Here is a 13,788-nt window from a genome sequence, read left to right as displayed (position 1 = left end):
AAAGGATAGATGCTCAATATCACACATCTGAACTGAAATGAATGGTCTTCAAAATTATTCCAGCTAGAAGGAGGAACACCTCATGCCAGGCATGTCCCTGATACAACCCTCTATATGTGAGCTCAGTGTCCTTGCCCAACTCACTCTGAAACAGGATGGCTGTCACACACTCTTGAGACCCCTCACAGAGTGCAGCAGCTACACAGTGTGCCAGAGCTTGTTAGGGAGTATTCTTCTGCAGGGAACATACAATTCTTGCACTTCTCTGTCTTTACCAGCTAGTCATTTGCTCTATGAGCAAAAGATAGTTTTAACCTTAAAAACCTTAAATGGTGAAAATTAATTCTGAGACTGCCTCTACACCTGTGGCACTAAGCAGCAGCAGAGATGATAAAAAGTGCTCAAGCTAAGAGAGTTCAACTTAACTGTACGTCATTTGTTTTCCTTGCTGCACATTCTCAGTAGTTTACAGTTTCCAATTCAGAGCTCTCTCAATTCAAAACTTTGAGAACTGCTCAGTCCCAGGAACATTGTAAGTTTTTCTTTATTCTCCCAAGCCTTTTTTTTTTCAGTTATGGCCACAAAAAGAGTACAACAAAAGCATATTGGAAAATAAAATTAAAACTATAAAATATGTTTTCATTACGTATGGCCAGATTATTCAGCACTTGGCAGAGACCAGTGAGATATGGGAAATGGGCACAAAGGACAGCCCTAAATCATGTCATTTGCTAACAACACTTATTTGGAAACATCAGTTCGCTGAATTAGGATCTCATTAGCAATATCCTTTTCTCTAAGACATGGCCTAGGAAAGGCTATTCTTTAGAGAAGGAAAAAAAAAAAGACAAGGAAACCCAACTCTGCTGAACTAACTTTCAGCTTGCAGAACACCCATTTTATCACCATTGGGTTCTTAAAATTGCCAGCCTCTTCTCCCAACCCACACCTACACAGGTATTCTTACTCTCAAAAAGCAACCTGAGAGGCAACCATTTAATAGCTGGTTCGTCAAGGAAGAGCCAAAAAAACAAGTGTTCCACATGACCTATCCATGTATCTTTTACTGAAGCTCTTCAAATAGAAATTAGATGATACAGTCCTCAAGGACCTTACCGGCCCTCTGCACCAAAATGAGTTTCACTCCATGAATGAAGAAAGGAAAATTTCTCCAATCCTGTTTATCCATTATAATCTCATTCAGTAAAATGGACCCAGTTTACAACCTCAGAAATGTGAGCCTGGGAATTTCAGATGCAAAGCACAACTATACATTTAGGGTTAATAAACTTTAAAATGAAATGAAATAAGCAAATAAAGACTACTTCATTTCTTTTTAGTGCAAACATGACTGACCCTTTTCTGGCACAAGCGTCATCCCTTTGCTTCCCAGCTTTGCAGAAATTGGTATGAGAGCACATGAGTACATGTTACTGAATACATGCACCTGCTGCCATCCTGAACAGGAGCAGGCATCCATACCAAATCCCATGGCATGCAACACCTTCAGATTCCTTGTATAAAAACATAATTTTGGTGCACTGCAGCATAGCCCTGTTGTTACTCCAAGATCTTTGTTCATTCATCCTGCCTTCCCCAAAACAACAGTCATGTTTTATGGCCATGTGGGTACAGAGAATCCCAGAGATGAATGCTTGCATTTTTTTAATGCTTGATACATACCTAGACACCTCTGGATAGGAATTGGATCAATGACTAAGAGTTAAGCCAGTTTTATTTGTAACCTCTGGTTCCAGCCTTATAGATCGAGCTTCCTTCAGCGTTTTGATTGTAAAACATACATAACCCATCTGGTGATGTGGAAGTAAACAGGATGGGTGAAAGTGTTACTTCAGTGTTTGTTCCCCTCCATAGCCCCTAGTTAGCCTTTTAGGTACTTACACAGGTTATGGTCCTAATGGTCAGAAATTACAGACTATACTGGCCTTTTTCCTCTTACTGGCTACCAGTACTTTCCTTGCAGCACTTTCCTTGCCTGCGACCTTGGTGCAGGAAAACCTTGAAGCACATCCTTAATCCCTGGACTCTGCTGCTGGACTCTGTTCCTGAGCTTACACCTCTCAGCACGGTTCTTCAAATGTGTCTTCCTGCAGAGCAAAGAGTGGAGGTTAATTTCTTTACATATTAGGAGGGATTACTCTTTGCACCAGCTAGAGCCGAGGCGGCAACCCAAATATTAACTCACTTAAACACAGTTCTTTGAAAAAAGCAAACCCAGAGAAACTAAAATATTTATTTGTACCGACTAATTTTGTACCATGAATAAATGCTATTCATTGCCAGCTGGGCCGGCATGAAGCCTCTCCACCTGATCATGATTTTATTCTATGAGGAGTAACAAAGGGTACTTTCACATGATAAGAAAAGTATGTCACCCTCTAAAAAGTTGCAAACAAGTATAGACAAAAAGGTTCACTGTTAGGAAGATGAAGCAGCATCCTAGAACCAGTAGACCCTAAATCATGCATGCTTTGGAAGGACTGAAATGTCTGGGGAAAGGTATTTGGCCCTACTGTACTGAACTGCAGCATCACCTTATTTTTGTAACTGATATTTTATAACAAACAGGGCCTTAATAAAGTTATTAAATGATGTGAAACAGTTATTTCTTGCAAATTAAGCATGTTGGTAAATATTATTCTAGTTTCTTTGATTGCCTCTGCAGCTTTATATGGTGAAAAATTTTTATAGACCAAAAGATATTTAAGAGTGGTATGAAATAATCTAATTGGAAGAGAAGATAACTTTCAGTGGCTGTGAATGCTCATCAGCACTGAAAACACCAGATTCACGCACACAGGGACCAGCAAATCCAGGCCTCGAATGTGTCCCTCTGGCTTACAGCCCTCCTTCTGGGAAATTCCAGGGACAGCCTTGCTTCTCTTTAGCAAATCTTCATGCCTGGCCATGCTGTTCAGAAGCAAGGTACTGCAAAATGTGGATTTGCACTGACTGCCTAAATCAGAGGCAAGTGGCAAAGAAGCAGGGGGGAAAGAAAAAAGAAAAGGAGATAAGGAAGGTGAAATACCTGTAAGGCAGTGGATGACTGAAATAACCTCAAACCCATGTCCAAGCTGATAATAAGGTTTGAAAAGCCTTATGTTCCCCTTGGCTGCTCTTGCTGTTTGTCAGTGAGAAAACAAAGGGCCAGAACATGACTGGAGAGAATGTGTTTCTGTACCAGTGAAGTGACAGAATGACAGGCTTCTCCAGAAACCCTGCTGCTGCCACTCAGCATCAAGAAAGGAACGGTGACTTTTGCCCAAAACAAAAGTTGTGTTTGGTGATTTTTGGTTTTGTGCTGAGTATTCCTTTGGCATAGGGCTCGAGCAGCCTTGTAAATTCATGTGTACCAGTTGTGTCATGTCTTCAGCTTAGAAGACATCTTGTTTTCACTAGTCTGTCTACAACTTCTGTTTATTTTTCAAACATTTTCTCTTTAACAAGCCACAACAGAATCCAGCACATATTATTTGCCCCAGACAACCAGGGATAGAGAATATCTGTATCCTAGCAAGACACAAAGTCCTGCCTTGGGCAGAAGGCAATTCCTCACAAGTAAGACCTGTTAACAGATTTAGTCTCCCTTATGATTGGCCTAAATCCGTCCAGCACACACAAAAATAACTGCAGAGGACAGAGCACTGGAGTTACTTCTCCAAAGCACTCCTGAGGCCTGACATGTCAGCTCTGTATCTCCCATGATTGCACATGCCATGGGAGCACTGGGGAATCTGTTACCCTATCAACTCATTGTGTGTACAGAGCATGGAGGGCTCCCTGCACAACTTCTCTTTCCCATCAGCTGATGCACTCACAGCCCCCTGGTAATGAACAGCGCCCATGACTTGAAACTGAAGAGTTTAATGAGGAGCACACTTCACCCCCACAACCCCTTGTCATCACAAGGTCCATTTTCAGCCTCTGTAATGCCCACAAGCTCAGGAGGCCTCACGCTAGGGCCAGAAGCAGTGTAGCCTTGAGAGACGGTTGCGTTTGGGGCAGCCAGTCTCAAATGCCAAGCACTGCCCAACCATACCGGTCGTGCCAGAGGCCGTGGTGTAGCCCCTCAGCAACAGGGGCAGTATCGTGCTTCCCCACAACTGGCCGCCCGGCACCAACAGCTCCCGTGGGAGATGCCTGCAGGCAAACAGGGTGGGTTACGGACTGTAGGGACGGGCTAAGGGCGCATCCCCGTCCGGGGCAGCCCCTCACCTCGGGCGCTCCGCCGGCCCAACCGCACGAAGGGGCCGGCTCTGTCGTCGGGACTCCGGTCCCCTCTCCACATAACGCCTCCGGAGCCTGGTTGGGCAGGGCCGTGAGGGGCTGGGGCGGGGGGAGCGGAGCTCCCGGCCCGGCTCTAACTCCAGCTTCAGCTCCAGCTCCCGCCCCCGGGCCGTGCTGCCCATCGCGGGGGTGGCGGCGGAGGGGGGTCCCCGACGGGCTCCATATAAGCGGCTACAATGGCTCTGCCGGCAGAGCCGAGCGGCGCGGCGGGGAGGCGGCGGCCGGGACCATGGCGACGGGCGCCGGGCAGGGCCTGCCAGCTCTGCTGCTCCTCCTCCTGCTCCGGCCGTCCGAGGCAAGTGCGGGGCGCCTGGCGGGTGTGTGTGGGGGGGAGCCGGCGGCCGGTCGGGCTCCTGTGACCCGGCCCTTGGGGCCACTTTGTCCCCGCAGGTGAGCGCCCGGGAGTCGGCTTGTTCCCGTCCCTGCGTCGGGCGCTGCCCGGCCGAGCCTCCGCGCTGCGCCCCGGGGGTGCCCGCTGTGCTGGACGGCTGCTCCTGCTGTCTGGTGTGCGCCCGGCAGCGCGGCGAGAGCTGCTCCGCGCTGCTGCCCTGCGATGAGAGCAGCGGCCTCTACTGCGACCGCGGCCCCGAGGACGGCGGCGGGGCCGCCGGCATCTGCATGGGTAGGTGGCGGCGGGGCTGGGGGGACCGGCAGCGCGCCTCGGGGCGGCGCGGGGACTCTCTCCGCAGGGGCTGCCGCTGAACCGCTCTTCCTCGCTCTTCCCGGGGGCTGCGTGCGGGCAAGGGCGCTGTGGATGTGCCAAGTGCGGCCCGCTGGCGGGTAGAGTGCCTCTCAGTGAAACGCATTCGCTTTGCTCGCTAGTGCTGGAGGGAGACAACTGCGTGTTCGACGGCATGATTTATCGCAACGGGGAGACCTTCCAGCCCAGCTGCAAGTACCAGTGCACCTGCCGAGACGGACAGATCGGCTGCCTGCCTCGCTGTAACCTGGACCTACTCCTTCCCGGCCCCGACTGCCCTTTCCCCAGGAAAGTCGAAGTCCCTGGAGAGTGCTGTGAGAAGTGGATCTGCGACCCTAAAGATGAAGTGATTTTGGGAGGTTTTGCTATGGCTGGTGAGGAAATGAAAACTAATTGTCATTGTGAGGAGGAGGTGATATCACACTGGAAATATCCATGGGGTTGCCAAATCTAAGACACAGTGCTTTGTGCAGTCTTTTTTTTTATGATCCTTTTTTCTCATCTAGAGTCACTAGTAAGTATAACAGTGGTTATGAATAAAGGCAGAGCTTGATAGGTAAAAGGAAATATAAGCAAAGGATGAATGTGCATAGCAGTTTTTAAAGGTAATTAAGTTAGTTCCCAATTCTGAAATTGCTGTTTATGCAAGTAGAATAAAACAGGGATGAGATCATAATCCTCCAAATATTACCCCCTAAATCAAAGCTGCAGTCTTGCCAGTTGCTGGGCAAGAATATCATTACATCATAAATATTATTGTGATGGCTTAGTCTACAAGAGACTTTCCCCACCCCCCTAATTCCCCAGCTCTTACAAATGGTCAGCATGACAGCTAAAATGCCAACAAATTCCTGCCTGTCTGTGCTAGAGCTCTCGCCATTATTGTTGACATTAAAAGCATTACAAAGTGCTCACAGAAGCAGTGGTTATGAACACAGTGAGGGAATCTGAAAAAAAAATCCCATTCCAAAACACAGACCTCATAAAGTGCTTTTGTAATTGAAAAAAGCTACATTATATTTTTCCCCTGTTTTCTTACTGAATTAGACTGTCAGTAGAACATGAATTTTCATAAGCTACTTTTACTGAGGGTTGAGGGCACTGCATTCTCTTCCAGTCACTGCTCTTAGTGGTTTTAAGTGGTTAGTTATGCTGAAACTCAGCTAATCCATTTGAAAAACAAGTAAGGAAGGATCCAGGAAGAAAAGCCATAATAACTTTTCAGAGGGCTATGAAGTGTTTGTTGTGAGGGACATAAGGTCTAAACCAAAAGCTTGCCACCTTTCTACTGTCTTTCCTTTGATTTATCTGACAGTGACAAGCTAATCCCTAAAATGCCTATGTATGGATTATCTGCGTTCTTTCAAGCAACAGCCATCCCTCTTGAGAGGCCACCCTGGAGCTTTACCATGCAAAAGGCAGAAGTGCTGATATAGAGAAGCTTAACCTCCAGAGCTGTAACTGGCAGCTCAGTTGTGTTGCCTCATTCTCTTTACTCCGCTGATAACTGCTGGATCAAACCATACAGTTAGTAATATTTCCAGAATACAGCTTAACACTGGCATGAGGGCAGGCTGATGATCAGACATGGGTTGGCTTTGAGTAGCTGTTGTGACTCCTGGAAATTACTCCATTCCTCCCACCCATCACCCTGGCTATAGTATGTCAATAATGGAAAGGATCAGGTGACTTTATGACTCTTGGAATGCAAGGCCTTTGTTTCCATGCTGATTATTAGTTCAGAGGATCATTCAACCTCTCTCAAAACACATCTAATTTATATATATTTTTAATGTAGCTTTAGAACAAATTGTGAAGTATTTCCATTTGAAGAATGAGGAAAAGGGAGTTGCTATTAAAGCAAAGTTCTAAACTGGTTAAAAATTTGGCAATGATTTTTCCAGCTGTGGACTTGTGTGAACTGGATCTAAATGCTTTGCTGATTACTGAGTTGTGCACCTTTCTGTTCTTTTTAGATGCAGGAAGTTGCTATCCAGGGTTCCTAAAAAGGCAGCTTTTAAAATTCCTGAATTCTGACAAAAGCATGGATTTGGACCTTTCTTTGTCTCTTTGTTCCTTCCCAGATATTATAAAACTCAATCAGATACTGGGTTTTCACACAAACTTCTAATAAAATTCTGTGGGATTTTGTCTCCAGCCTACAGACAAGAGGCCACACTCGGGATCGGTTTGTCAGATTCAAGTGCCAACTGTATTGAGCAGACCACAGAATGGAGCGCATGTTCCAAAAGCTGTGGAATAGGCTTTTCCACCCGTGTTACCAACAGAAATCAACAGTGTGAGATGGTGAAGCAGACACGACTTTGCATGATAAGACCTTGTGAAAATGAAGAGCCACTTGATAAGGTATGCTGCAAAGAATGGCAATGGAGCAGAGTCTATTCGGCTGTTGATTCCAAGGTTGCAATATTGTGGTCTAGAATGCAACATGTAGTAGATGCCCCATTGCTGGCAACATTTAAGTCCAGGCTGGATGTGATTCTGGGCAAACTGATCTAATTGGAGATGCTCCTTGCAGGGGAGGTTAGAGTAGATGACCTTTAAAGACCCCTTCCAACCCAAATCATTCTATAACAATTTGAGCCATCCCAAACAGATCAGATGTATTGTGTGTGCAGACTATTTCAACAGCTCACGCAGTCTAACTTCTCCCACAAATGCAATTGTGCTACCCTTCCATGTACTTGCTCCAGTCAAGCAGAATGGGTATGTCAGATTTCTAGTCTGTTAAGCATTTGGAGCTGCAAAGAAATGTGTGAAATCCTGAAAAATCTGCTTGGGTAAATTAAGCCTCATCTTAATCCTTTTGATGCTTTTTCCAAAAACAAATCCAACACTGACACTTCAAGTGCAATAAATGTGTATCCAAGGAAGCTGTCTCTTTTGCTGCTTCTACACGTGATATAAATGTTACTGTCAGGGAGAGTAACACAATAAGAGGACCATCACTTCACATAATGTTCTGAGTGTTGGAACCATTGCTAAGGCCTTTGCTGAATAGTATGTGCAGTTTTAAATACTGAGTTTGAAAAGGATTTGAAACATTTGGGAAGATTTAGGTAAACTAGCAAGAATGATCAGAAGTCTAGAAAACATGTCTAGGGAAAAACTGATTAAACTGAACTTCTTCTGAATGTAAGAGAAATGTTCTCATAACTCATCAGATATTGCAGCCTGTTCTGAGTCCATGGGGATACAAGAAATGGTGAGTTTAGACTGCATAAAAATTAAGACATGAGTGAAAACCTTCCAAGCAGTAAGAATAATGAACTGTTAGGTTTGTCTGGGGCAGATGTGGAGTCTTTGTCACTGAAGATTTCCAAGGATAAGTTAGACAACCATCTGTTAAGAATTAACATGGATAAAGCTGGTTCTGCTTTGGTTCACAAGAATGGTCTATGACTCTTGGTGTTAGTTTTAGCTCTCTTTTTATCCCACTGAATCTAGTCCTGTAACTTGCTTATTTGGCTTCCTGACTCTTTGATTCACTAGCCTGAGTTTTCCAGCAGAGTATATTTTCATAATGAATGTTGATTTGACTTGTCTTGCATGACAAGAGTGAGCTTTAATTATTTGTCATCTTTTACTGGTCCAATAACACACTGCTGTCAAAGGGCAGATGCTGCAGGAGCTACCTGTAAGTTACTACTAAAGCAGCTGCAGAGTCTTACTGCTGTTGAATGAGCAAAGACAGCAAATTTAAGTTTTCTAAGTAAACCTATATCCTTGCATGTCAATTTTTAACTGCTTTCTGTTTTCTGCAGTGATATATCTAATATCTCTTAATATTTCTCTTAGAAGGGGAAGAAATGTATCCGAACAAAGAAGTCCCTGAAAGCCATTCGCTTTGAATACAAGAACTGTACTAGTGTGCAGACATACAAGCCTCGGTACTGCGGCCTCTGCAATGATGGGCGATGCTGTACCCCACACAATACCAAAACGATTCAGGTTGAGTTCCGCTGTCCTCAGGGCAAAGTTCTAAAAAAGCCAATGATGTTGATCAACACCTGTGTCTGTCATAACAATTGTCCTCAGAGTAACATTGTTTTCTTCCAGCCATTAGATCCAACGTCTAATGAAGCAAAAATATGAAAAGCACAAATTCGATAGCCCAAAAGATAGAGTTTATACAAAACTTGACCCACAATCAGGTGAATGTAACAGTTGCATACATAAAATACCTGAGATGTTTTTCAAAACAGTCTAGGCTCTTTTGGTTTTCCTGTAGTTTATTAAATACCTCATTTTACATTTTCTCCCTCCAAATGTCTTTTATTGATTTGAAGGAAATGTTGTACCTTGGACAGAGCCTTCTTTTCTTGATGGTGGCATAAAGATTGCAAAACTAACAGCTAGACTTTCTCCTAGAGCTAAGGGGATCATGCCTGGAGTTTCAGTAGCTGTAAAACTGGGCTCTTTAAGAGTAAATGGATTCCTCGGGGAATGCATGATACCATATCACATAAGCTTCCAGGTTTTTAACTTCACTTTGCATAATGCATATAAACACTTATGCAGTGGGGGCTTTTTCCCCCATTCTAATGAAACTCTTTTTCTGATGACAGTAAAAATCTTACTGATGAAAGTGTTGCATGCTTGCATCTTATAAAATACCTTCTGTCTATACCTCCAGCTTCCTCTGAGGATTAAGTTTGCACATAGCCCCTGAAACGACACAGCTAAAATTTCTTATCCTTAAGTACAGCAGATTGATAGCTGACAGCAATTTCTCTTTGGTAGCTTTACTAGCAGTCTAATCCAAAACGCACTGAAGTCAGCATTGTAGGAGAACTTGGTTCAAACCAATGTGTGTCTGTAGATATAACTAGATACAAAATTCCTGTAAATTCCTCTAAAATGCTAACTGTATCATATGGTGCTTTGTATCTTAGAAAGGTGTACATGTAAATAGAAACTGTATATATTGTAATATAGCTTTACTAAGTAAATAAACTTTATATGACTAAAAATAATTTTTCCTAAAGTTGTTCTTCTGAAACGACCAACTTTTAACAGCTGAAAACAGTGGGAAGAAAAGGGATCTGCAGACTCCTAAGATAGAAGGCCCTATCTTGTGATCTTAGTGTACCTCATCCTAATCACTGTCCTAACAGGTATGGAGTGTCTTGGTGCAGGAAAGGATGAGTAATTTGTGAGGCACACGTTAGAAGAGAGGTCTCTTTCAGAGTCAGTCTGGGAGATAGGATGATGCAAATAAAGTTAGGTTGGGATGTGGTGTGCCCTGAAGCATAGTGGTGGTGGGGAAGAATAATTGTGTGACTTGGAGCTTGAGTTTCGGTCTGAAGTACTAACAAAGAATTTGAGTATTTCATCATTTCATGCTCCCCAAAACAGCCTGTGACCCTGCTTGTGCTAGATACTGTATGGCAATAACCCCAGGAGATATGGAGCCTGAGGGGGACAGTCTCATGTATGCTAAAGTATGGATGTAACGGGATTGTGCAAACAGGTCATAAGCACAGGTGTGCAGACATTCAGCTGCTTAGACTCTGAGACCAAGCTTAGCTCAGTGTGTGTCTATCTTTGTTAGAGAAACCAGAGTAGTACTTATGTCACAACTGTATTTACAACTGTGTGGTAGGAAATAATACTCTCTTAAGAAAAAAAGGCAGAAGGCCAAATCTCACCATATTTGGCCTAGCATCCTTCTTCTCTGGAGGGAGCTAGGAACCTCCAGAGGTTGGCAATACACAACAGGGTATTTAGCTCCAGGTTAAGACTCCTAAATTTGGTGTCTACAGGTAGATATCTAGATGCCCTTTTTAGCCATTGAAGCCTAAAGTAAAATAAACTGTAAGCAAGCATCAGCAGCTGAAGTTTTTTTAGTAACTTAAGTCATCCTTGAAAGCATGAGGCCCTGATGCTAAAACCCATACTGGTTCAGTTAAGGTTAGATAGACCTTGGGTCCTCACCCAGATTCTTGCTTGGCTTCCCCCACTAACGATACCACTGATAAACTTCTTTGTAGCCATTGCAATTGTTTTCAACACATCCCTGCCTACCTTATGCTGTTCAAACAGCTGGAACAAGACTAGTCTTGCCCCTCATCAGGAGTGTGCTCATGCACACATGCACACTCCCTGCCATTCCACTGGTGAATTCCCAATCATAGAATCATAGAATAGTTTTGGTTAGAAGGGGCCTTTAAAGGTCACCTCGTCCAATCATGCCTGCAATAAGCAGGGACATCTTCAACTAGATCAGGTTTCTCAGAGCCCCATCCAACCTGGCCTTGAATGTTGCCAGGGATGGGGCATCTGCCACTACTTCGGGCAACCTTTGCCAGTGTTTCATCATCCTCTGCATAAAAGATTTATTTTGTAGTTTCAGTCTGAATCTCCCCTCTTTTAGTTTAAAGCCATTACCCTTTGTGCTATTGCTATAGGCCTTACTAAAATGTTTGTCCCCATTTTAATTATAAACCCCTTGAAGCATGGAGAGGTCACAATAAGGTTTTCCCCAGAGCCTCTTCTCTTCTCCAGGCTGAACAACCCAAACTCTCTCAGCCTTTCCTCACAGACAAGGTGTTCCAGCCCTCTGATCATTTTCATTGCCCGCCTCTGGACCCACTCCAACAGGTCTGTGTGTCTCTAATGTAAAGAGTTTGTAATGTTCTTCTTCATTTTGCACCCCAGCACCTGCTGGAAAATGCCGAGTTCTGGAAAGCATGTGGCCAAGACTCCTCTAGGTGGCTGAGGAGTGGTTAAGAGGCAGGTTGAGGGAAGGAAGATTATTTAAAACTACTCTCTCCCCACATCTTTACCTGCCCCCTGAGAACCAGGCTGGTTTGTGCAGTGATTTCCAAATATAACGTTACCTTTATTAACAACAGAATTATTGCAGCTTCAATGTGTTTTTACAATGCTGTAGAACTTTAGCAGGAAAAATATCTTTTGGAAATGAACACCAATGTATCCTCTGGACAAAAGGAGCCAAAGATCTGACACAGTTCTCCACTGTCTTTTAGACTATATGCATAATGCCAATTCTGTGGCTATTTTTACCTCAATTCACTCGATGAAGCTTTTCATCTGGTATCAGTTTTGTTATATACATTTGTATTTGTTTTACTTGAATATGATGGTTACTGTCTTAGTCTTTGGGCTAGTTCCAGTATGTTCCTGCAAAAGGTCATGACACTGATTTAATTAAAACCCAACAGTGGTGAGCCAAGCCTGTGACATTTGCATAAATAAACCCCAGTGATAAAATCCTGAGCATTTATGATTTAAGATTAGTGATGTTCCCAAACAAGCAAAGTTAAATCATTCAGATTGAGAAAAATTAAATCGTTCAAATGTCAGTGATTCATTTTTCATATCTCCAAGGATACCCATCTGAGCATTTCAGGGAACATCACTTGGCATTCACTGCATGGGTCTATACAATGCCATGGTACTTTGATGGAACAAGCACAAAATATGCTGGTTGACTTGTTCATTCCGTGCTCTCTGAACAAATTTACCTTTTCTTTGCTAGTACTGTCCAAAAAAAATAAGCTTGTTAGAAACCTTAACTATCTATCATCTATCTATCTATCTATCTATCTATCTATCTATCTATCTATCTATCTATCTATCATCTATCTATCTATCTATCTATCTATCTATCTATCTATCTATCTGTCATCTATCTATGTATTTAACAGTTTTTGATTGTAGGACCAGGTGGGCTAGGTACCCCTTCAATAAGTTGGTGCTGATGATCACCAGCATCACCCCTTATAGCACATATGCCTAGTAGAGATATTTGTAGCTACTTTCAGCTTCCAGGACCGTTTCATTTCTAGGACTTCATTAAAGCAACATGCTTTTTGAGTTTAATCTACCTTAAATTTCTCTAATGCAGCAAATACATTTGCTGCAAATGTGCCTTCACTGACCAAGTAAGAAGACCATCTGTCTTATGCGTGACACTAGAGTGAAAACCTCACAGTGAGTAAAATACTACAGTTGATTTCATTAAGATTATGGGTTCACCCTTTCTGTTTTCCACTCTAATTCTAGGAGTAGTACAATAAAATCTTCAGGAAAAATAGAATTTTTTTCTTTCTAGTCCAAGCTATAATTTGCCTTCATTCTACTTTTATTAATTTATATCTGTGTGGGGAGAGGGACAGGAAGAAATTTAGCCACTGTTGCTAGTCCCAGTATTTATATCTTATGCCAAATCAGAACTTCATGAATTAACTTTGTATTTCTCTCCTCTGGCAACTTGCTACACTGGAATTTATTTTTCTCTTTTTTTTTTTTGGAAACAATAATAAAACAATTCTTTTATACCAAAGCTTTCTGTATGAACTCTGGTTTCAAAAAGCTATTCTAGTTATATCTGCCATGTTAAATTTTGAATTATGAGCTTCTAGTGCAGGCACAAAACTTAGCATGACCTGGGGGAAAAATCTGCTCTGATTGTCCCAGTACCAATCCCCAGTTTATGCATCACACGAGTATGAACACTTGTTTTATGATCAGAGATACTATGCTGATATCAGTCAAGATACCTACCATGCAGCTGTGAGAGGAATAATTTACTTGAAAATATCTAGTAAATATGTTTTATATTTGTTTAAATCCCTGCAGTTAACAACATTACCCCTATAAATGTGTAAAGTTAGAACTCACATCCTGTTTCTATATGATTGAGCCCATCTTTAAAATCTCATGTTCCCTCCATGGACTGCAGAGGGAGCCCAGTAGATTGCCTGTTAGGGAGCTTGCTGGAGTAGCATGAA

General features: G+C 43.0%; 1 protein-coding gene across 1 annotated transcript; it reads left to right on the top strand.

The window, feature by feature from the left end:
* The first annotated feature begins 4,337 nt into the window (after positions 1-4,337).
* On the top strand, positions 4,338-10,005 carry CCN3 (cellular communication network factor 3). The gene is made up of 4 exons (XM_057415250.1): positions 4,338-4,930; positions 5,131-5,382; positions 7,167-7,375; positions 8,828-10,005. Exons 1-4 carry the CDS (start codon positions 4,927-4,929, stop codon positions 9,122-9,124), a joined length of 762 nt encoding a protein of 253 aa, XP_057271233.1. The 5' UTR covers positions 4,338-4,926; the 3' UTR covers positions 9,125-10,005.
* Positions 10,006-13,788: the final 3,783 nt, after the last annotated feature.

The sequence above is a fragment of the Pezoporus wallicus genome, unplaced genomic scaffold (assembly GCF_028554395.1).
Source record: "Pezoporus wallicus isolate ANWC-B61680 ecotype Strahan unplaced genomic scaffold, APGP_CSIRO_Pwel_v1 contig_3812, whole genome shotgun sequence".
Taxonomy (NCBI): Eukaryota; Metazoa; Chordata; class Aves; order Psittaciformes; family Psittacidae; genus Pezoporus; species Pezoporus wallicus.
The sequence above is the reverse complement of the archived record's forward strand: the minus strand, read 5'-3'. Positions and strand labels throughout refer to the sequence as shown.

Excerpts from the sequence above, each read along its gene's own strand:
- CCN3 (XM_057415250.1), top strand. Across the intron at positions 5,383-7,166 it reads GGGAGGTTTTGCTATGGCTG|CCTACAGACAAGAGGCCACA; the intron begins GTGAGGAAATGA and ends TTTTGTCTCCAG. Across the intron at positions 7,376-8,827 it reads ATGAAGAGCCACTTGATAAG|AAGGGGAAGAAATGTATCCG; the intron begins GTATGCTGCAAA and ends TATTTCTCTTAG.